Source organism: Rhinoderma darwinii, chromosome 8 (genome assembly GCF_050947455.1).
Source record: "Rhinoderma darwinii isolate aRhiDar2 chromosome 8, aRhiDar2.hap1, whole genome shotgun sequence".
NCBI classification, from domain to species: domain Eukaryota; kingdom Metazoa; phylum Chordata; class Amphibia; order Anura; family Rhinodermatidae; genus Rhinoderma; species Rhinoderma darwinii.
Window position 1 is genome coordinate 85,689,805 of NC_134694.1, and position 24,410 is coordinate 85,714,214.

Here is a 24,410-nt window from a genome sequence, read left to right on the forward strand (position 1 = left end):
CCTGAACATCTGCAATCCCTTCGGGACCATTTAGTTGTGCATCACACAATCTCCCAAGATATATAGGGATATCAAAATGAGATTCATTCTCCTGTAACTAACAAGGAACTAGGAGGACTTCTTGGATTGTGGCATTACCTTTACAGTAAGCAAATATAAATTAGCAAGAAGCAGACATTATACAGTCATAAATATTCAGATAGGGACATGTCGGAAAGTAAACTAATTACTGCAATGCGCGGTGAGCCACCTGACCAAGAAAAGAACTGAACTGTGGAAACATTAAGCAAATAAAAAAAGCACGTAAAAGCAGCCGAGTGATCGTAATGAGACATTTTAATAACACATACGCTGGGCTGGATACATTAAGTGAGGAGCATGTTTCTGGGTGAAGGACTGCTGTTCAACTGCACAAGACCGAAAGAACACAGAACGTAGGTTCCTCTAGATGTTCCCTTGTTCATCTGAAGACAGAACGGTAAGAAAGAGGGTGAGAAAAATAGTGTTTTAGTAACTTAAATCTTTCAGTACATGACAAGCAAGGGAAGGCAACCTGGCAGAATGTGCACTATATTTTAAAGTGGAGAATTTTGTGCCTAATGAAATTTATGTAGTTCTACAGTTAATGATACAGCTTACCCCTAATGATGGAAATGCTTAATGCTGGTGGAACATGCTGGGAGTTGTAGTGTGAATTATATGTTGATTGTTTCCCAATATTAGCATTAATGTCTACTACTTAGTCTTACTGACAACCCTATTTTCCCTATAAAGTTATGGATGAGTGGACTGTCGATTTTCAGGTACCAGTCGGTATCTATAAGAAGCCCGAACAAAACAATTACATGATCTCAATTAGTGGCTGAAAGTTTTGACGCTCGATATGCATGCTAACAGCTATTTTTGCCTGAATAAACTCATTAAAAATGAAATTGGCCTAGAGGGCTTTGCATAATTAATTTGCATATTGTGCAACAAAATTTTCGGCCTCCCAATATTACAATGCATATGCACCCATTAACGTCTGCCTTTTACGGCACCTTATAGATGTCCTATCGTTAAACGGTCCGCTAACATGGTTTTATTATTTGTGGGTCACCGAATATATTGCCCCATATGGTCACTGGGGAAGTACAAAGGCTAAGCAGAGGAGGCAGTAACCTAGGATGGTAGCTGAAGCCCTTGTCCAGTGACTTCTGGGCACCAAAACTAATGGACACATAGTATCTTAGGAGTCACCACACCACTGGATCTCAAAAACAAGATTCACACATGACGAATTCGTTGCGGATTTTGCAACAATTTACAGATCAATGCACGTGAATTAATGGCTATTGACACCTTTGATGTAATTTTTTTTTTTTTAATAAATAGATTAGTCAGCTCTGACATGCAGGATTCACCCGTAATCAATCACATCTAAGTTATGAACTCAAATGTAAGAGTTTACAGGTGGATCATGTGTCTCACAGACACGCAGGACCCGCCGACACTGAACCCGTCAGGTCCGCGGGACCGACTGATAAAGTGGAAAAGGAGAGATACAGCTGTTCTGTATAAAGAATACAAAAGAGCTATATCTCCAAAAGTAAAACAATTTTTTTTAATAAAGACTAATTACAAAGTTACACTAAACACACTGACTGATTTATTTCTTTTTAAAAAAAAAAAAAAGCCCTCAAAGGCGTTCATAGTCTTTACGTTTTTAAAACCCCATCCACATGTAGCGGATGAAATCAGCGTGAAATTCAGGTCTTGCTGTGGAAATTTAAAACCGGCAGCATGTCAATTCTGTTGCAGATTTTCACTACAGAGTTTACCCTTTGCAATGCTGATTGGAGGTGAATCCATGGTGGACAAATCCACATTGTCTGAACTCATCCTTAGTATACTAGATAACTAAACCATTTGGAAGTACTAAAAAGTATGAAAAGGGTTTAACTTCGAAAATAATAATTATTTAGGTTATTCAGATCTCAAGATTCTAAAATCTAAATGAAAATAAAAATGGCAGGCTGCTTATTAATACATTTCAATGGTTTGAAATCTAAATCTTGTAATAAATCTAAATGGTGTAATGAACCCCATTAGTTTAGCAGCATGGTTAGACACTCTCTCTCTCTCATATATATATATATATATATATATATATATATATATATAATACAGGCATAGACAATTTTTTATTTGTAACTTTAAATGTTTGTTGTTATTTAAGAATGTATCCGTCCACCTACAGGGAATGTTTCCCCTCTCCCCCCTTTTGATCTAAAAAGACCTATGGAATGGATCTCCTGTACACTCTGCGGTTTGTGTACATGTCTCTCTTCATGTTAGGAATAGAGACTGCAGTTGCATCTCCCTCCTCCCTCTCAACTGGATGGATTTTTAATGAAAGAAGTGTGACTATTTACAGAGAGTCTGCAGGCAGTGAAAAGGGAACTAAAGGCTGTTGGAAGATTCCAATTTCCCAATATAAGATATAATATGTATTCCAAAGGGTCATGTATTCACATGTACTAAAATATCAGTAAAAATATGAATGCTTTAATGTACAAACAGGAAAATATTAGGGCTCATTAAGACTAGCGATATTTAATTTCCGGTGCTGTCCGAGTGTATAACGGACAACACATGGACTTAACATTTACCCATTAAAGTTAATGGGCTTATTCACATGTCCGATTTCTGCACGGGCCATTGGTTTGTGCAGAGAAATTTGCAGCCTGCACTAGTTTGCTTCGATATTCGCGTTACACTCGCCGCTTCAAGTCAATGGGTCAGTGAAAAAAAAAACTGGATTGCTAGGAGATACTGAAAAAGGTGCAGTCTTTTTTTCACAGATGTGAAAAACGGATGGTCACTAATCCTGCACTGACATTAAAAACTGACAAACTGGACGTACTCTGACACAATACTGATTCAACTCTGATGTAAAATGGTCAGTTTTTTCCTGAAGAAGTACTGATGAGTTTTACAACGCTTGTCTAAAAAAGGCTACATGTACACGTTGCGTAATTTGGTGCAGAAAATCCGCAGGTAAACACAGGTAATTCCACAAGTAAAAAACCTAATAGTGCTTTTTTTATGCGATTTTTACATTATGCTGCGGATTTTGGTTCATTTTCTTTTCTAACTTCTCAGATACAACTCACAGGTGGAAACGCAAGATACATTTACATGCTGCAGATTTTAAAATACACACCGCAAGTCAATTTACGTGCAGAGAAAATCTGCAAAGTATAGATGAGATTACTCGAAATCTCATTTACTTTGCTGGTACTGTATTACGCTGTGGATTTGCCGCAGGAAAATCTGCATGGCAAATCCGCACATAAAATGCATCATGTGTATTTGGCCTAAGCATTTAGGCTATGTTCACATCAGCTTTGATATTCCATTGTTCTACTGCGTCAAAGGAGCAGAACAATGAAAAAACAGAGCCGCCGGATTCATCGCATGATGGAAACCAATAGCGCCTTACCAAACCCATTGACTTTATTGGGTTCCATCAGGCTTTAGTCCATTGTTTTGCCGAACAGAAAAGCGCGGCATGCTGTGCTATTTTGTCCATGGTAATTGACAGAATATGTATCAAAGGCTCTTAATAGAGCATCCGATGCAAATGTGAACGGAGCCTTAACTAGTTTATTTCGATATGCACACTATGGTATCTTTCTAGTGCAATCTTTTGTAATTGTAAAAACATTGTATTACTGTTGCCAAGGGAGACTACTGTGGGGGTAGCAGTGGAGTCCAGATTGCTGTATAGAAATTGAAGGGTGAATAACTGGGGTCCCATTAGAATCCGCTCCTCAGTTTAGCCCTACGTCAAATCCCTTGGTGACACAGTGGGTTCACACCATCCTTTATAGGCTCTGTGACAGTCTGGCTCGCTATCAGTTTTCCAAATTATTACAAAGGTGTTTGATGGGGTTAGTGTCAGGGCTCTGTGCAGGACACTAGAGTTCATCCACATCAAATTTGTCTCAACATGTCTTTATGGACCTCACTTTGTAGACAGGGGCCCAGTCATGCAGGAACAGGAAAGGGCCTTCTTGATACGGTTGCCACAAAGTTGAAAGTATACCATTGTCTAAAATGTCTTTGTATGCTGTAGCATCAACATTACCCTTCACTGGAAATAAGGGGCCTAGCCCAAACCCTAGAAAACATCAAACAATTATCCCTCCCCCATCACATTTTACGGTTGGCATAATGCATTCTGGTAGGTAAAGTTCTCCTGGCATCCGCCAAACCCAGATTCATCCATTAGATGCCAGGTATTGAAATGTAAATCATCACTCCAGAGAACACATTTCCACTACTCCAGAGTCCAGTAGCGACATGCTTGGCATTGCACATTGGTCATCCTAGGCATGTGTGCAGTTGCTCGACCCTGGAAACCCATTTCATAATGCTTCGGGTGTGCAGTTCTTATGCAGATGTCAATTCCAGAGGCAGTTTAACCCCTTCCCGCTTTTGGGCGTGACTGTATGTCCAGATTCAAAGTGCGTTCCTGCACAAGGGCATACAGTCATGCCCTGTAGATAAAGCCGGCACAGGAGCTGTGCGCGCTTCATCTTCAGCGGGTGTCAGCTGTCATACACAGCTGACATCCCGCTGCAACGGTGGCGATGGCAGTTACCGCCGATCACCGCCGTTTAACACCTTCAATGCGGCTGTCAATGACGTCCGTCGCATTGAAGTTGTTGACAGAGGGAGGGGGCTCCCTCTGTACTCCCCAGCCTTCCCCGCAATGGATCGCGGGTGGCGATGGTTGCTATGGAAACCAGGAAGCCGTTGCTAGGCTTCCTGGTTGCCCAGGTACGGAAACCGATTAGGTCCTGCCCGAGGAAGGACCTAATACGCTAACTGTCAAATGAAGAATAACAGTTACAATACACTGCACTACATAAGTAGTGCAGTGTATTGTACCGGGGATCAGAAGATCAGATCTTCAAGTACTCAGGTAAGTGTAATAAAAAAAAGTAAAAAAAAAATGTGAAAGAAAAATAAATAAAAGTTTTAACTAATAAAAACAACAATGGCCCTGTTTCCCTGACCAACTCCTTTATATAATTAGAAAAAAAATGAAAACATGAAAAAAAACTATACATAATAGGTATCGCCACGTTCGGAACGGCCTGATCTATAAAAATATCACATTATTTTTACCGCACGGTGAACACCGTAAACATTTTTATTAAAAAACAATGACAGCATTTTATTTTTTGGTCATCTTGTTTACATTTTTTTTTAATAAAAAGTGGTCAAAAAGTTGCAAGCAAAATGGTACCAATAGAAACTACAGTTCGTCATGCATAAAACAAGCCCTCCCGCAGCGATATCAACTAAAAATTAAAAAAGTTATGGCTGTCAGAAAATGGCGACACTAAAACATGATTTTTTTTAAAAAAAGAGTATTTTTATTGTGGGAACGTAGTGAAACGTAAAAAAACTATATCAATTATAATCGTATCGACCTGCAGAATAAAGTTAACATGTTTATACTGCACGGTGAACACTGTAAAAAAAAAAAAACGTGCTAGCCTTGATGTTTTTTGGTTTCCTCATCTCCCAAAAAATGTAATAAATAGTGATTAAAAAAAAAAATATTGCATGTACCCCAAAATGGAACCAATACAAATTACAGCTCGTTCCACAAAAAACAAGCCCTCACACAGCTCCGTCAACGGAAAAATAACACGTTATGACTCTCAAAATGCAATGATGCAAAATGATGCTAAATGACGACCCAGACTAATTTTTTAGGTCCAGTAGAATTTCACTAAATAGCCCACATCGTCATTTGCTGGACCCCACAGGTGGACCCTGTAGATGCAGCGGAGATGAGGACACTTTAGGGCCTTGTGCGGCTTATAGGGCTAGTGAAGAAGTCAAAGATTAGGGAATACTGGAGCGCAGATATTTTGTATAATACCCAATAAACCCGGCCTGTGCATAAAGGAATGTTTCACAGCGTACCACACCAATCCATGGATTATTCATTCACCCTATTATTTTATCATCCTATTATGCCCTGATGCACTCCGCCCAGCTTACATATACCCTGATGTACTCTGCCCAGCTTACATATACCCTGATGTACTCCGCCCAGTTTACATATGCCCCCACATTATAAGCTGAAATACCAGTAAAACACCAAGCAAAATCTGCACTTCAAAAGCCAAATAGTGATCCAACGGAGCCTGGCAGTGTGCCCAAACGGCAATTTATGACCACATATGGGGTATTACTGTATTCTGGAGAACCCGCTTAACAATTTATGGGATGTGTGTCTACGGTGGTACAAGCTGGGCACAACACATTGGGCACTGAAATGGCATATCTGTGGAAAACGGCAATTTTTAATCTGCAACATCTATAGTTTACTCATTTTTTCAAAACACTTGTGCGGTCAAAATGCTCACTACACCCCTAGATAAATTCTTTGAGGGATCTAGTTTCCAAAATGGGGTAATTTTTTGGGGGTTCCACTGTACTGGTACTATAGCTCAATGCAACATGGTGTCAAAAAATGAATCTTATAAAATCTCCACTCCAAATACTAAATGGCGCTCCTTCCCTTTAGAGCCTTGCTGTGTGTCCAAATAGCAGTTTATGACCACGTGTGGGGTATTGCCCTACTCTGAAGAAGTTGCTTTACAAATGTTATGGTGCTTTTTTTTCTTTATTTGTTGAGAAAATGAAAATTTTTTAACTAATGCTACGTCTTATTGGAAAATAATGTAATTTTTCATTTTCACTTCCCATTTCTAATAAAATCTATGAGACACCTGTGGGGTCAAAATGCTCACTACACCCCTAGATGAATTCCTCAATGGGTGTAGTTTGCCAAATGGAGTCACTTTTGGGGAGTTTCCACTGTACTGGTACGTAAGGGGCTTTGCAAAAGCGACATGGTGCAGAAAAACCAATCCAGCAAAATCTGCTCTCCAAAAGCCAAATGGCGCTCCTTCCCTTCTGAGCCCTGATGTGTATTCATACAGTACTTTATTACCACATATGTGGTATTTCCGTACTCCGGAGAAGTTGCTTTACAAATGTTACACTGCTTTTTCTCCTTTATTTGATGAGAAAATGAAACATTTTGACCTAAATCGACGTCTTAGTGGAAAAAAATTAAATTTTTCATTTTTACTGCCCAATTCTAATGAAATCTATTAAACACCTGGGGGGTCAAAATGCTCACTACACCCCTAGTTGAGTTCCTCTAGGGGTGTAGTTTCCCAAATGGAGTCACTTTCAGGGGGGTTTCCCCTGTACTGGTACATTAGGAGCTTTACAAATGCGACATGGTGCAGAGAAATCAATCCAGCAAAATCTGTACTCCGAAAGCTAAATGGCGCTCCTTCCCTTCTGAGTCCTGCTGCTTGCCCAAACAGCAGTTTATGACCACATGTTTGGTATTTCCGTACTCTGGAGAAGTTGCTTTACAAATGTTGTGGTGCTTTTCCTCATTTATTTTTTGAAAAAATTAAAAACTCTGAGGTAAAGCTACATCTTATTGGAAAATAATGTAATTTTTCATATTCACTGCCCAATTCTAATGAAATCTATGAAATACCTGTGTGGTCAAAATGCTGACTACACCCCTAGATGAATTCCTCTAGGGGTGTAGTTTCCCAAATGGAGTCACTTTTTTGGGGTTTCCTTTGTTTTTGCACCACAAGACCTCTTCTAACCTGACATGGTGCCTGAAATATAATTTAAGAAAAGCAAGGCCGAAAAATCCACTAGGTGCTCCTTTGCTTCTGGGGCCTTTGTTTCAGGTCTGTAGCACACTAGGGCCACAGATGGGATATTTCTAAAAACTCCAGAATCATGGCAATAAATATTAAGTTGTGTTTCTCTGGTTAAACCCTTCAGTATTACAGGAGAAATGGATTAAAATGGAATTTCTGCAAAAAAAATGAAATTTGCAAATTTCCCTTCCACTTTGCTTTAATTCCTGTGAAACGCATAAAGGGTTAAGAAACTTTCTAAATGCTGTTTTGAATACTTTGAGGGGTGCAGTTTTTAAAATGGGGTGATTTGTGGGGGTTCTTAATATATAAGGCCCTCAAAGCTACTTCAGATCTGGACTGTTCCCTAAAAAAATAGGCTTTTGAAATTTTCTTGAAAATGTGAGAAATTGCTGTTAAATTTATAAGCCCTGTAACATCCTCGAAAAATAAAAGGATGTTCAAAAAATGCTGCAAACATAAAGTAGACATATGGGAAACGTTAACTAGTAAGTATTTTGTGTGGTATTACTATCTGTCTTACAAGCAGATACATTTGAATTTAGAAAAATACTAATTTTTGCAAACTTTCTCTACATTTTGGTGTTTTTCCACAAAAAATATTGCATTTATCGACCACATTTCTTCACGAACATAAAATACAGTATGTCACGAGAAAATAATCTCAGAATTGCTTGTATAGGTAAAAGCATTCCGGAGTTATTACCACATAAAGTGACACGTCAGATTTAAAAATTGAGGCTGTGTCATTTGGTCCAAAAGTGGCTGCGTCCTTAAGGGGTTAAAGTACTTTGTAGTGAGTGATACAACAGAGAACAGATGATTTTTGCGCACCAAACGCTTCAACATTCAGCAGCCATACTGTGAATTTGTGTAATCTATCGCTTTGTGGCAGAGCTGTTATTACTGCTAGACATTTCATCTTCACAATATCATCATTTACTGTTAACCAGGGCAGATCTAGCGATCAGAAATTTCATAAACAGACTTGTGGCAAAGGTGGCATCCTATGACTGCCACGTTTAAAGTCACTGAGCTCTTCAGTATGACCCATACTACGACCAATGATTGCCTATGGAGAATGCATGGCTGTGTGCTTGATTTTATGCACCTGTTGGTAATGTGTGTGGCTGAAACACCAGGACTCAATTAGGAGGGTTGTCCACATACTTAAACCATATATTTTAAGTGGAGATTAAATATTAAAGCACTAAATGAGTTGTGTATGAGTATCTTCTACTATGCAGCCATATTTATCAACAGGACCCACGTTTTATTGATGAATGTGGCGCAGGGTAAAAACATTGCCGGGTCAGGCCTGGCATTGTTTTCCATCGTTTTTTTTCATTAGAAAAGTGGCGTCGATTGTTAATAAATAAGTCGTACATGAAGTACAACTTGTCCCGTAAAAACAAATTCTCATACAGTTACGTTGAACAAAAAAAAAAAAAGTTACGACCATCTGAATAATAGAAAAATTGTTCTGGTCCTCAAGGGGTAACACAGACTAAATTACAATGTGCTCTTTTATGCTACCCAAAACGATATAATATTAGAGTTTAGGAAGTTGGTCAATGCAGAGTCAGAGCCTTTTTAACCATATATTTCATGACGCTATGATATTGATCATTTGTGAGTCACTTTACACTTCCTATGCCGCACAGGATACATGACACATGACATCAGGCTGTTTACATTGGACTAAAGTAAATTGCATTCCCAAAAAACATAAGCGATTTCCAAAATGACATGTATCAAAGTCTACATAGTGCATATACAATATGTACATATGTTCTGCATGTATTGTATAATGTATGGATGTATAAGTCTGTAACACATAGTAAGAAAAGAAGGTAGATAATAGCAATTCCATCCGTTATATCATGTTATTTTTAGAATCATGCCCTCCTATAACCTGCAGGTTTGTATAGAATTTTTTATTTCTTCCAAATGTACTGCAGACCTGTCAGCAGCGTAATGGCTGCTGATTATGTCAGCCTGTATTCTATGAATGTACGGCAGACTGTGGGCTGTCATAAAATAGCCTGTGTCAGCTGAAAGATCAGCAGGGAAAATGTGTAATTTTTTTGTGTGCAACATTTTTTTATTATTATTTCATGTCTTTATTATGCACACATTGTGTCTTGACTCACTGTAGTTCATAGCCGCAGTCCATAGAAAGGCAATAAGTGTGTGTAGGCAGGGGTGTAGTCATAGGGGGTGCAGACTTGGTAGTCACCCTCAGACCTTGCTGTCTAAGAGGTCCTAAATGTCCCTCTGCCATATAAGAATACACCAGTATTATAAAAAGGCGCATGGTATGAGGAGGGCACTGTTACGAGTGTTACATCGGAGCCAGGAGGTTCAAATTACCCCTCTGTGTGTAGCTTCAAGCTAAAGAGGGTATTTTTGATAATGACAATAGGGAATTGCTATTTAAAAGGGCATTCCCAGAATCAAAAATTATCACCTATCTACAGGATAGGAGAACATTTTCTGATCACTGGGGAACCCACACCGAGCGTGAGAATGGTGGGTCTTAAACCTCCAGATCCTCCTCACTGCTTGACCGCAGTGAGGACGACGTTGAATTGAGTGGTGGTAGAGAATGCTCCATTCAAAGTCTATTGGAATGACGGAAACAGCCGAGTACAGCTTGGCTGTTATTGTCATTCTCAAACATTGAACGCAGTGGCGGGCGTATGCTAAGACGCTGCTGCATTCAAGCTCCTCCTTCCTGCAGGGGGGTGCAGTGAGGATCTGGGGGTTCAAGACCCCCGCTTTCACAACTGGGGAAGGTCGCAACGATTGCGAACGAGAGCTTGCACGGGCGCTTGTTCGCCAGATCACTGGCCTGTGTATTTATTTAAAAAAAATAAAAACGAAAACAAAAACATTTATGATGGATACTATTAATTTCTATATTACTTAAACTGTCGAAAAAATCTATAAATCTTCAACTGCTCCATCCTGATCAGTTTTTTTATCACTGCGATCAAAAGCAAAATGGATTTAAAAAAAGAAAAATAAATTGCAAAAAATGATGCCAATTTGTCATCAGTTCAGATTACTAAAACAACGTAGTAGAGCGTAAAGATGTCACTTTCGAGATGTTATCAATAAAACTAATAGGATAACCGAATGATCACAATATATATAATGAAGAGTACGAATGTCTTTCATGAAGCAGAGCTCAGATTTTTAGAGGCTAGAGTACAAATGTAATAAAAAGTATTAATAATAAACCTTTTGTAGTTCCAAATTTTAGAGCGTCATTTCCTTCCCCCACTTTCACCAGCAAATAGCTCTGCACTGCTGTTTCTTAAAGAAAAACAGGTTTCCTCTGTGTGCGTTTTCCGGGTTGTACTGAATGTGAAGTTTCCTGTGTTTGTCACAGAGACACACATCCAGTTCGAACCATGGGCTGACACACTGACAACTCTTCGATATGCTACCAGAATATATTCCCTGCAAACAAGTCTAAAAGGAAAGAATTAAAAAACTTTTTTGCACTCTAGAAAGCAGATGAGAGATGGCAAGAATGCTGACAACCAAGAGCCTGGACTATATCGACTTGGCCTCTTTGAGAGTAAGTTAATGATTATTGCTATTTTTAGAGGGTAAGTCTTGCTGCGTGCTCTGCAGCTGACAATTAAAGGACATTTAATTCAGGGACGGAACAGATGCTACAGCTTTTTGCAGCAACAGGGACACAGCAAGGCTTATCCAGGACTGGATGGGTTAACAAAGAGCTGATGCCTATGGGAACTTTTAGCGTGATTCGCTAGCTTGTGAACTTCTTATCGCTGGTGGACATTAAAGCTTAGATTTAGGCTTTTGCTATTGATATTTTGGGTTCGCTCTGTATTCATGTGTCAAGCAGATTTTGGATTGGTATTGCAGTGTTAATTCACACAGCATGCTGATATTCTGCTGGTTGGATGGCATGTTATCACTGCTGTGATACTCTGCATTGTATGCCTCATGCCTGAAAGGGTTGAATGCATTTTAAGAAGGATGGCACAGAACGTTGCTTAAATTGAAACACAACGCTTTGAAGCAGCTTAATAGCAATTCCCAAACATAAAAGATTATCTACCTTAGCGACAGGACCCAAAAGTTGTAGGGCTGTGGATAATTTTAAATTCCCCATATACCCTGGAGACCCATCATCAGGCCGAAGTCTACAAACCATTGATGGAATATAGGATTGTAGGCGACTTATGGATCAGTGGGGAATTTGCGATTCGATTGCACCCAATGGAGAATCCCATTTAGTAAAATATTAGCAAATTACTATTTATGCAGTTCCTCAATGTATTTTGTACAGCAGCTCCAGAGGTGAAACCCCTTTAAGCAGGCAAAAGCAAATAACGCACAACCTATCTTGTCCAGTGTTAGCTCAGTTATTAAATTGTCAGCCTAGGGCCTCGTATTCCCCATAGGGCGATTTTAGCTTGGACTATTTATGTTCCCCACATATAGTATACCACTGGGGAGTATGTTCCCATGAGGATATGACTGGGTGCTCTGGTTTGTTCCTACAGTCACTGGATTATGATGTGCAGGCAGTAACTCAACCAGCAGTCTTTATTCATTTGCTCTCTTTGTGTAGATAGAAGATATATGAAGAGACAGCATAAGGTTCAAATGAAAGTTAAACCATTTTTAGCACATTGGGCATTGATAGTTTTCTCATTTAGAAGGCATAAGATGAGTTGGCCAGCTACCAAGTCAGTTGCAAGGTTAGTCCAAGAATGTTTACTGAAAATATTAACAAATATATCATATGGAAATTCAGAAAGTAAATCAAGACACAGACAACTGACAGAAAATAGTTTTAATTCCTGATTTTTTTGTCTAAAATGATCCAGAATTAAAAAAAAAATAAAAAATAAAAAACAGTAGGAAAGTTAATAAAAAATAAACAAAAACCCAATACACAACTGTTCAATCCCCTGCCACGGCATTGCTGCTTTTCCCCGCTGGTCTTTAACGGGCTTAAGGTGATGACGTTCCGCACATCTGCGCGACTGCTGAAGACAATCAATGGCCTCACCGATGATGCTAGCATGTCCGGCACAAGAACTCAGAGGACGGTAATAAGCTACAGCAGTAACGTGGATGTTTGTCACATCATGCCTTCTGGACAAGTCACTGAAGACCGACAGGGACCACTAGAGCGGCGGCACCGGAACAATGGGGGGATAAAATAGGCGAGTATTGTTTTTTTTTTTCTTTTAAAAAAAAACAAAAAAAAACCAAGACAACCCCCTTTGACACTAATACGTTGCATATTCGTCTTACATACAGTATAAAATAGTGATTAAAAGCAAGAGAAATATGAATGTGATAAACTCAGGATTTTACTGCTTGGTTTTCAGGTCTGTTAGCTTCAGAGATGTTATGAGGTTTCAGATAATACAATAACAACCAAGCATGTGATTCATTCAAAGGGTAACTAAACTTTCAAAAAAACTACTCACATGTCAGAGTGACATGTCTGAAGTTTTGTTCGGTGGGGGTCTGAGCACTGGGACCCCCACCGATCGCTAAAACGAAGTGGGAGAAGTAATCAGGTGAGCGCTGAGCCTCTTGGTTCTGGATTGGTTTTTCTCGGAAAGCTTGTTATGGGTTACACTGACGTGCCATTGACTATGATGGCCTGAGCACCAGTAGCTTTTGCCCCAGATCCCACGTTTGGTGCCTTATCCTATGTTAGTTGAACAGAATGCAGCTTTGTTCCCTACATTATTGATTAGGCCGAGTTAGGCAAATGTCTGGCAGTGTTATTTGAACACTTTACGGAAATGTGGTTTGTGCATCATTGGGCACTATATAGAACACCATAAGAAGGGAGGCATCAAAGCTAGGCACTGCACTGGACACCAATCAAGGCCAGCCTTGGCTTTTGTAATGCCCATCAGCACATCCTGACAGTAGAATGTAAGACATCTACAGAAGCAATTTCTTAAAATACAGTGAAAACTCCAGCCCTAGATGGAGGCACATGTTAGTTATGGAGGATAAATATTCATCTCAGGGGCTTCCAACCTGCCTTGGTAGCATCATGAATTAACCTTCCCTTGAGGAATAGTTTGATTACCAGTGATTCTTTTCCATCACCCTTTGAGCACTCATTTAGTACTTGGGACATTCACTACATGAATGATGAATTGTGAACCACTCATTCCCAATCATATACCACCGATTAAACCACAAATAGGTTTTGGGATTCTTCAAAATGTTCTCATTTTTCAAATAGTAATGCAGTTTATCCAAGAGCCCACTTCCTCTATGTCATACTCACAAGGGTCTTGGAAGGTGAGATATGAGGAGTTATTTGGTAGTGTCCCCACACTGTAGAGCTGCTGTAGCTGTCCCAGTGCCTGTGACATGGAAGAAAGAGTATGGTCAATTGTGGTTTTCGGTCACTGACTAAAAAAAATATTGGTTCTGCATCAACAAAGGTTACACTTTAATAACACTGTCAGAGGGAAAAGATCAATCAAATATTATTAGACCACAAAAGAATGCAAAATAATATTCCTAGATTGTCGCTCTTTTGTATAATTTCAAGGAGCCCATAATATGAGAAAATGTGGATAAGAACGGATATTCCTCTTTACTACCCAATAAGCAGTCCTTCCAGATTTGCCAATGTACATATACAATTACAGGGGTGTAACATATAGCCATGGGACACCACAGCAAAACTTGGAATAGGGCTCCATTTTGCCAAGCTCATCATCAGTAGCAAATAAGTTCAGGAAATGAATAGGTTATAATTATTGTGGTCTTCACTGCCTCCGGTGTCTTTTTCCTCCCTTCATTGGCATCTTAGTGTTTACTCACATACATCTGCACACTCAATTCCACAGAGATCAGTAACTACTCTTCACGTCTGTGATTTTTTTAAAAAGGTTATTCCCAACTTATAAAGTGATAACATATTGCTAGAATATACCCTTACTATGATCGGTAGCTTTTCTGACCTCTGGGACCCTGCCGATCCTAAGAATGAGGTGGCCACAGTACTGATTGTGCTGTATTCCCTTTTAAGTTTTCACTTCCCTTGAATAGGGCCATGCTGCAGTTCCTTGCATAGCGTATGTGCAGGAAAAAAACAATGAAGTGGATGAAGCGCGAAATTACCGCTGCGGCCCATTTATTCTTAGGATCGGTAGGGGTCCAAGGGACATATCCTTGGAATCTTCCATCAATTTATAAACTAGGAATACCCCTTTAACACTAAAAGTAAGCCCCATAGCAGCTGACATGTCTGCTACCCTGGTAATTACACTCATATAGATTTACGTTTGATAAAATTTTACCCAGCCTGCTCTATGGATCTCTCCATGAATAGGTTTGTTGTGCATTATTACAAGTATCAAAATCAGCTAACAAAAATCTGAGTGAGGCCTTATTCACACGAGTGTGTGCGTATTGCGCATGGAAAAAACGCTGCTTTTGCGCTCGTAGCAGTTCCACGTGGCATCAGTATTTGGTGTGTGCCTGCGTGATTTTTCGCGCATATGACATCGTTATGACACTCTGTTTTTAGGTTTACAAACATAAAAGCAGGAGGTGCTTTTATTTTTTCATTCATTTATTTTACAACTGTAACGTGAATCACGCGCGGCACACGGAAGTGCTTCCATGTGCCGTGCGCGATTTTCACGCACACCCATTGACTTCAATGGGTGCGTGCTGCGTGAAAAACTGCCAAGTATAGGACATGTCGTGTCCTTTTATGCAGCGGACGCACGCTGCGTGAAAATCACGGACAGTCTGAACGTCCCCACTGCCTAACATGTCTGTGCGCCGCATGTGATTGTCACGCACGTATCACGGACGTAAAATACGTTCGTGTGAATAAGGCCTGAGGAATATGTGCACTATATAGGAAAAACACTGAAAAATAGCCTGACACTTGTGAGTAACTGCTACTATCCAAAAGAACATGGCGAAGTTTCAAACTTTTGAAGATCAATTATATGGAAATAAAAATAGATAAAAATATGCAAAATGATGAAACAGAAGAAATGCTGAAGAATAGCTTCTTGGGATTTGTTTTGTCAGAACCCATATTGCAATTCTTAGGGAGACATTAAGTATTACATGAGCCAAAACTGGAATATGTCATAAATGTTGAACTCGGATACAAAAATAGTTTCAGAACGGATAGCTTGGGAACATACACTATTGGAAGTCATTGATTTTATCCAGCTACTAAAACCTAATCAAAAAACAAAATGAACAACAGCTTCACTTTATTCCCAGATGTAGATTTGTGGACTAAGCAGGGAATAACTAGAAATGTCCACTTAGCAAAATTCTATCATGCAATTGATCTGCTCCTTATCCTAATACACAGTGCATCCCAATTTTGCATCAAATAAAATACAACTGTATACAAGGTGTAATGCATCCTAATAAAATAGTGCATAATATAAGAGCTCAGTATTCAATATGAATTTATTGGATTAAAACTCTCCATCATATAGCTCAGTTCACGCCATGTTTTTTTTAAAATATAATGGAGGTATAGGTCTCATTAGTATTTCCTGTCAGACAAATAGCCAACACATATACAACAAAGTGTAAAAGAATTATCCCCGAACAGTAATTTCTATACTGTGTTCTACGCAGGGGTGATTCTAGATTTTCTGCTGCCTGAGGTGAAAATTGAAATGGTGCTCCCCACATCTTGATTGACATCCCCCTGGCTGTTCTAAATCACTAGAATCCTCCTCCAACTCTTGCGGATGCGCTGTTGCCTTGCACTACCCTGGCATGAGCGGTGCAGCTATGGAGCCGGGCAGAGTACACCTCGCTGCACGGTGCGTGCCCATGTAGTACATGGCAATGGCGCATCCGAGAAAGCTGGAGGAGGCTGCTAGTGATGTATAACAGCTAGCAGGATGTCAATCAAACATGGAAAGATGGGTTTGGAGGCAGGACTAGGTGACTCTTCAGGATTGCGGCACTGCCCCATGACCTTTTAATGAGTATATACAGTGAAGGAAATAAGTATTTGATCCCTTGCTGATTTTGTAAGTTTTCCCACTGTCAAAGACATGAACAGTCTAGAATTTTTAGGCTAGGTTAATTTTACCAGTGAGAAATAGATTATATATAAAAAAAAAACCTGAAAATCATATAGTCAAAATGATATATATTTATTTGCATTGTGCACAGAGAAATAAGTATTTGATCCCTTTGGCAAACAAGACTTAATACTTGGTGGCAAAACCCTTGTTGGCAAGCACAGCAGTCAGACATTTTTTGTAGTTGATGATGAGGTTTGCACACATGTTAGATGGAATTTTGGCCCACTCCTCTTTGCAGATCATCCGTAAATCATTAAGATTTCGAGGCGGTCGCTTGGCAACTCGGATCTTCAGCTCCCTCCATAAGTTTTCGATGGTATTAAGGTCTGGAGACTGGCTAGGCCACTCCATGACCTTAATGTGCTTCGTTTTGAGCCACTCCTTTGTTGCCTTGGCTGTATGTTTCGGGTCATTGTCGTGCTGGAAGACCCAGCAACGAGCCATTTTTAATGTCCTGTGGAGGGAAGGAGGTTGTCACTCAGGATTTGACGGTACATGGCTCCATCCATTCTCCCATTGATGCGGTGAAGTAGTCCTGTGCCCTTAGCAGAGAAACACACCCAAAACATAATGTTTCCACCTCCGTGCTTGACAGTGGGGACGGTGTTCTTTGGGTCATAGGCAGGTTTCTCTTCCTCCAAACACGGCGAGTTGAGTTAATGCCAAAGAGCTCAATTTTAGTCTCATCTGACCACAGCACCTTCTCCCAATCACTCTCAGAATCATCCAGATGTTCATTTGCAAACTTCAGACGGGCCTGTACATGTGCCTTTTTGAGCAGAGGGACCTTGCGGGCACTGCAGGATTTTAATCCATTACGGCGTAATGTGTTACCAATGGGTTTCTTGGTGACTGTGGTCCCAGCTGCCTTGAGATCATTAACAAGTTCCCCCCGTGTAGTTTTCGGCTGAGCTCTCACCTTACTCAGGATCAAGGGATCAAGGATACCCCACGAGGTGAGATTTTGCATGGAGCCCCAGATCGATGTCGATTGACAGTCATTTTGTATGTCTTCCATTTTCTTACTATTGCACCAACAGTTGTCTCCTTCTCACCCAGCATCTTATGGTTTTGTAGCCCATTCCAGCCTTGTGCAGGTCTATGATCTTGTCCCTGACATCCTAAGAAAGCTCTTTGGTCTTTGGTCTTGCCCATGTTGTAGAGGTTAGAGTCAGACTGATTAATTGAGTCTGTGGAGAGGAGTCTTTTATACAGGTGACCATGTAAGACCGCTGTCTTTAATGCAGGCACCAAGTTGATTTGGAGCATGTAACTGGTCTGGAGGAGGCTGAACTCTTAATGGTTGGTAGGGGATCAAATACTTATTTCTCTGTGCACAATGCAAATAAATATATTTAATTTTGACTATGTGATTTTATTTTTTTTTATTTTATATAATCTATCTCTCACTGGTAAAATTAACCTAGCCTAAAAATTCTAGACTGTTCATGACTTTGACAGTGGGCAAACTTACAAAATCAGCAAGGGATCAAATACTTATTTCCTTCACTGTATATATTTCTTTAAAGTACTAACTAGAATAGCAGACTACGCATTTTCAGTTGAGCAAAAAAAACAACAACAAAAAAACACAGCTGTGGTATACTATGGACACCATATTAAAATAATAAACATGATGCATGTCCACAGGTTTTAATGGATACTCAGTCAAGCTTTGTTTTTTCCTGCAGCAGCTATGCATTTTCATAGCGACTTTCACAAATTTCTAGAACAAAATTTTCCGCACGTAAATACACACTCTAATAGTAACTTCCTTGCCAGAAGTGTATGTTTACACAAGGCAGATTTGCTGCAAAGATTTGTGCAACTGATAAAATCCCTTCCCTACATCTGAATGGGGCTGTTTTTGCCGGATGTCCATCAATTTCTGTAAGTCCCGTTCAGGTGAATGGTAGAGCTGCAGAAATTTTCCGATATACTTTATGTATCAACCCCTATATAGTTTTCAGGATCTCTGTATCATGATCATGTGATGGACACACAGATGCTGGAATCGTTAGAAGACACAGCTCGGATACATATATTATAACGAGCCGTGCACCTGTGTGTCCATCACATGACCATAGACAGAATTATATCCACTGGAAGTAAACAATGAATGTTCCTACTGAATAACAACAAGCAGAGATCCTGAAAACCATGAGGATTACAGAAAGTATATTGGTAAATTGTATAACTAACCCATTTAAGCCATCCATGTCAGTGGCGTAGCTATAGGGGTCGCAGCGGTCGCACTTGCGACCGGGCCCCTAAGCCTGGGGGGCCCACGGGCCCCCATTGCCATACTGTATGCTTAAAAAAAAAATCTTCTGTGCCGTAAAGCCGGCACTTGCTGGTTACGGTCACATGGTACACTTAGTGTACCATGTGACCGTGTTATCACGTGACACGTCTTCCGGACAGTGGAGTGGAAGAGTCGGTGCGGAGGACTCCAGGTAAGCTGCAGTCTGTGTTGTGTTGTAATGTATTGTGATGTAATGTGTTGTATTGTAATGTGTTGTGATGCCTTGTAATGTATTGTGTTGTATTGTATTGTGCTGTTTGCGGTGGAGAGGGGGGGCCCGTTAAATCACAGCCCCCCCCCTCCTCTCTTCACCGCAAACTGCACAATCCAACACAATACAGTATAGTACACATGTGTATGAGAACGGGGCTGCGGCTGTGTAATACAGTCACTGCCCCGCTCCTGAGTCCTGACATGTGCGCGCTGTCAGGATGAGGAGATGCGGCCGGCGCTGCACTAATGATCTGCGGCACTGAAGACAGAACATGGCGGGCGCGCTACAAAACACCCCCATGTTCTGTCTTCAGTGCCTGAACCACCGCTCATCAGTGCAGCGCCGGCCGCATCACCTCATGCTGAGCGCGCGCACTTACTGTCAGGAGCGGGGCAATGGCTCTATTACACAACCGCAGCCCCGCTCTATAACGGCGGAGATCAGAGAAACCTCTCATCTCCGCTGCTATTCCCCTGAATGATGCGATCAAAGCAGACTGCAGCATTCAAGAGGAAGTGAGAAGGGGGATGCCCCTGGATCGCATCACAGGAATCCCTGTGACGCAATTGAGGGACATACTATATATGGGCAGACAGCCCAGGTCCATTGAAGGACCACAGGGCTGTCCTACCATATTTCCTGTTGTTAGGACATACCTAGGTATGTCCTAACAACTGCCTGTGTACTATCCGTACACAGGCTAATGTACTGTAATATAGATATATGCCAGTACATTAAAGTTTAAAAATAAAGTAAAAACAAAGTAATGTTAAATAAAAAAAATACACATACACCTTTTTTACAATAAACATTAAAATAAGTCTCAACACATAAAATATACACATATTGGGTATTGGTGTGACCGTAATAACCTGCACAACAATTTCTCTGCATCATTTATGATGTGTGCGCAGTAAAAAAATAAAATAAACACTACTTTCTATCACTTATTGTGGGGCACGAGGTGCGATGATGAATTTAACCTCCATGTGCCTCACATTAATAGTAATTAACCCCATCATGTACCTCACACATTAACCCATTATGACTGAGAAACATGATGGGATTAATTACTATTAATGTGAGGCACATTCAAAATTCATCATCACACCTCGTGCCTCACATTAGAAAAGGAAATAACTTTTTCTTTTTATTACTGTAAACGAAGTATCGGTATCGAAGTCCAAATTTTGGTATCGTGACATCCCTACACTGTGGGTCGCGTCCCCCTGGGGGTTCGTGTGAAGACCTCCGGGGGGTCGCGAGTCACTCACCGACGTCCCGGTTCCATTCAATCCTGGAGCAAGGAGCTGACATCACCTTAACTCACTGTGCCCTGCCTGCGCTGAGTCACTCATAGCACACACCGGAGCAGGCGAAGGATCCTCCACCTGGTGTGGGAACGGGGATAGGTAAGTAATTATGCTATTTTTCTATTATGCACATATGGGGGCATTATACTGCATGGGGGCTGATATGGCATGGGGGCTGATAAGATGTGGGGCATTATACTGAATGGGGGCTGATATGGGGGAATTATACTGTATGGGGGGCTGATATGGCGGAATTATACTGTATGGGGGGCTGATATGGGGAGCATTATACAGTATGGGGCTGTTATGGGGGCATTATACGTTATGGGGCATTATACTGTGTGGGGGCATTATACTATGGGGGCTGTTGGGCAAGGCGTCTGGGCATAGGCACGCGAAGGGGTCTGATGATGATGGTGGTGTTGGGGAGTGGTAGGGGGGCCCAAGCTGAATTCTTGCACCCGGGCCCATGAGCCTTTAGCTACGCCCCTGATCCATGTATTACATAGATGACCATGCATCTGGGTGGCCACCACATAATACTAAAATTCCCTGCAGTAGAAATGTCTAGCAATAGCAGGCTTCCCCCTGGCAAAACCAGCTGAGAAGAAAACAAATTAAAGTTTACGCATTGTGTTCATTAGATTTGGGTACAGTAAGGCAGCTGTTCCCAAAAACCATCATCCGCATCGAGGCGAGGTGAACCTCTTGCCTCAGGCGGCGACCCGCAGCATCTCTGAGTGGGCGGCGGTGCCTCTAAAACCAACCGCCACCAGCCCCTCTTGCAATATAATTGTACAATTACTAGGCTCGTAAGGTAAGGAGCATTAGTCCCTTATTAGTGCCATTCAGCACCTTTCAATGTTGCAGGTGGTGCGATACCATCATCATGCCGATTGCTACATTGACCTGCCATTCAGTGCTTTTCGATGATGCAGGCGGCGCGATGATGTCATCGTGCCGCTTGCATCGTTCATCTCCAGTTGACCTGCTCAGGAGAAAGCAGGGCTGCATTGCTAGAGGACAACGTTTCATATGAGTATGTAAAGTTTTTTCTGTATGTAAAGCTATTTGTGGGGCACTATCTACAAGGGAATGTATGTAGGGCACTATCTACAAAGGGCTCTACGGGGAGCAGTAGATAGAGGAGGCTCTATGAGGGGTACTATTTACATCTGGCTCTATGGGGGGGCACTATCTACAGGAGGCTCTATGGGGGCACTATGTATGGGGGGTACTATTTACAGGGGGCTCTATCTACAGGGGGCACTGTGTGACAGTGTATGATGCTATTATAATCAGGGACACAGTGTATGGTGCTATTATAGTCAGGGGCATTGTGTATTGTGCTATTATATTTAGGAACACAGTATATGGTGCTATTTTTAGGGGCGTAGTGTGTGGCACCATGAGAATTTTATCTTCCTTTATAGGTGTGGAAAAGTTTGAAAAGTGAGAAGCTGAAGCTATCTGAGCGGCAAACTGCAGAAATTGGATGTGGCCGGGAGAAGTCAATAGAGGTCTGGACCGGATGGAGAAGCGAGAGAAAATTAACGACTAGAATCTGAGAAGACATCACCTGTGAGTCACTTAGTGTAAATGTTTATTCTACCTCTAATCAGTACTGTAGTCACTGTATGATCTGCAGTGAGATGATGGGTGGGATGATTTTTTTTGTGAAACTGCCACTCCCAGCATATCCTTATCTTTGTTCGGTCATGCTGGGGGTTAAACTAAATTTGCAAATGATCGCTGTACGGAGCTGTATTTGTACTGGTGCTGTATATATATATATATATATATATATATATATATATATATATATATATATATGTACTGAGTTTTGTTCTGGTGCTGTATATATGTGCCGAGCTTGGTTCGGGTGCTGCATATATGTGCCAAGCTTGGTTTGGGTGCCGTATATACGTACCGAGCTTGGTTCGGGTGCTGTATTTATGTACGGAGCTTTGTTCTGGTGCTGTATAAATATACTAAGCTTTGTTGTGGTGCTGTATAAATGCACCGAGCTTGGTTGTGTTGCTGTATATATGTACGTAGCTTTGTCCTGGTGCCATATATATGTCAGATCTTGGTTCTGGTGCTGTAATTAGATAGGATATATTTAGAATAACAAAATTGCAGGGATGATGGAATTGTTGCAATTCATTGTATATTTAATGGGACATTTTTGCCTCCGGTAGCAGAAAAGCTAGAATCGGCCCTACTGCTAACCTAAAGGCTGTGAGATTTACAAGACCATGCACAGTTCAGTGCTGGTCAGCATCTCATGAGCTAAAACTACTGAATAAGATTTACACAGAGGTTACAATATATTCCAGGTATCTCATCGATCCCTGCAAACAGCAGCTCCTGACCTCTGCTGCTTACATAATGGGATGTTAGAAACAGGACATCCAGCTGTGAAATCTAAAATAAATAAGACTCGCTCTTTTTTTACTTTCAGAGGAATCATCTGGTGCAGAGTTTGCCATGTGGATCTGTTTTTTTTTTTTTAATGATCAGTCAAATCACTTCAAATGTGCTTTGTTTTCAAGGGAATTACTGTGGTCTGCCAAACAACCAATGTGACTAATTTGTGTTTGAGAGCAACGCCTGAATCAGCCGTGCCTTTACAATAATCAATGAATCCAGGAATGTGACTGAATGAAGTAATATGAAGCAATGCAATTATTACTAATATATACAAAAGATAATACATTTATTGGGGTGGTTGCACATTCTAGCATTTAGGTATTCTGGGTACAAGTAAGCTAAGAAGCAATACTCAATGTCAAGCAGCAGCTGCAAAAGCATATAAGAGAGCAAGAGAGATAAAAACCTGTGATCCCAATGTAATATTGCCTCTATAAATCCCTTGCAAGACCACATCTCGAATATGGAATTCAGTATAGGGCACCATATTATAAAAAAAAAAAAAAAAAAAAGATATCGGACAGCTGGGTTTAAAGTAATCAGAGATGGGCAACTGGAATATTAAATGAGATGGGAGGTCTCTCTTACAATGAGAGGGTAAAAAAATTGGGATTGTTCAGCTTGAAAAAAAACGAAACACCTTAGTGGTGTATAAATGCACAGTATGTGTGATCAATACAAAGAACTGGCACATGATTATTCATTCCAAGAACTTTACAACGGACCAGAGGACATCTTTTAAGTGTGAAGGAAAGGCAGTTAATCAGTATAGGAAAGGGTTCTTTGTAGTCAGTGTAGTTAAACTATGGAACACCCTACCACAAGAGGTAGTAATGGCAGATACTATGTCAGCATTCAAAAACAGAGCTAGATGCTTATCTAATGATAAATGACATTGAGGGATATAAATAATTTAGCAATAAATGATGTATAATTGATCTGGGAAAGGTTGAACTTGTTGGACTGGTGTCTTTTTTTAAAAACATAACTATGAAACTATGTTAGCAAATAACATATAATAACATATGAAATAGATCAAAGGGCTTATTTATCTGTAGTGTTTTAAGAAAGATACTTAATAAAGGGAAACATTCTTTATTTGGTTTTCACTACACCAAAATGATGAAAATGTTGCTACACCGCTTTTGTGTAGTACATGTATGTCTATATGTCTCCTGCAGTAGCCTTGTCCCAGCTTCTTTCTCCTACTTCATCCAGATGAAAGTCTTACTGTCTGAAACACTGTAGAAGGTTCTACTGAGC

General features: G+C 40.5%; 1 protein-coding gene and 1 long non-coding RNA gene across 3 annotated transcripts in view; one reads left to right on the forward strand and one right to left on the reverse strand.

Moving 5' to 3' along the window:
* Positions 1 to 336: 336 nt before the first annotated feature.
* The window catches only part of LOC142659590 (uncharacterized), a 76,591-nt gene continuing 52,517 nt past the window's right edge, over positions 337 to 24,410 (reverse strand). For both annotated transcript variants that reach the window (XR_012850345.1, XR_012850346.1), the window contains exons 3-4: positions 14,080 to 14,158; positions 337 to 464 (exon numbers count right to left, since the gene is read on the reverse strand). This is a non-coding gene — a long non-coding RNA (uncharacterized LOC142659590). The remainder of the gene's footprint in view (positions 465 to 14,079; positions 14,159 to 24,410) is intronic.
* The window catches only part of NRK (Nik related kinase), a 236,229-nt gene continuing 223,015 nt past the window's right edge, over positions 11,197 to 24,410 (forward strand). Inside the window, exon 1 of the mRNA XM_075835864.1 lies at positions 11,197 to 11,358. Coding sequence (XP_075691979.1) covers positions 11,302 to 11,358 — 57 coding nt within the window. The 5' untranslated portion in view covers positions 11,197 to 11,301. The remainder of the gene's footprint in view (positions 11,359 to 24,410) is intronic.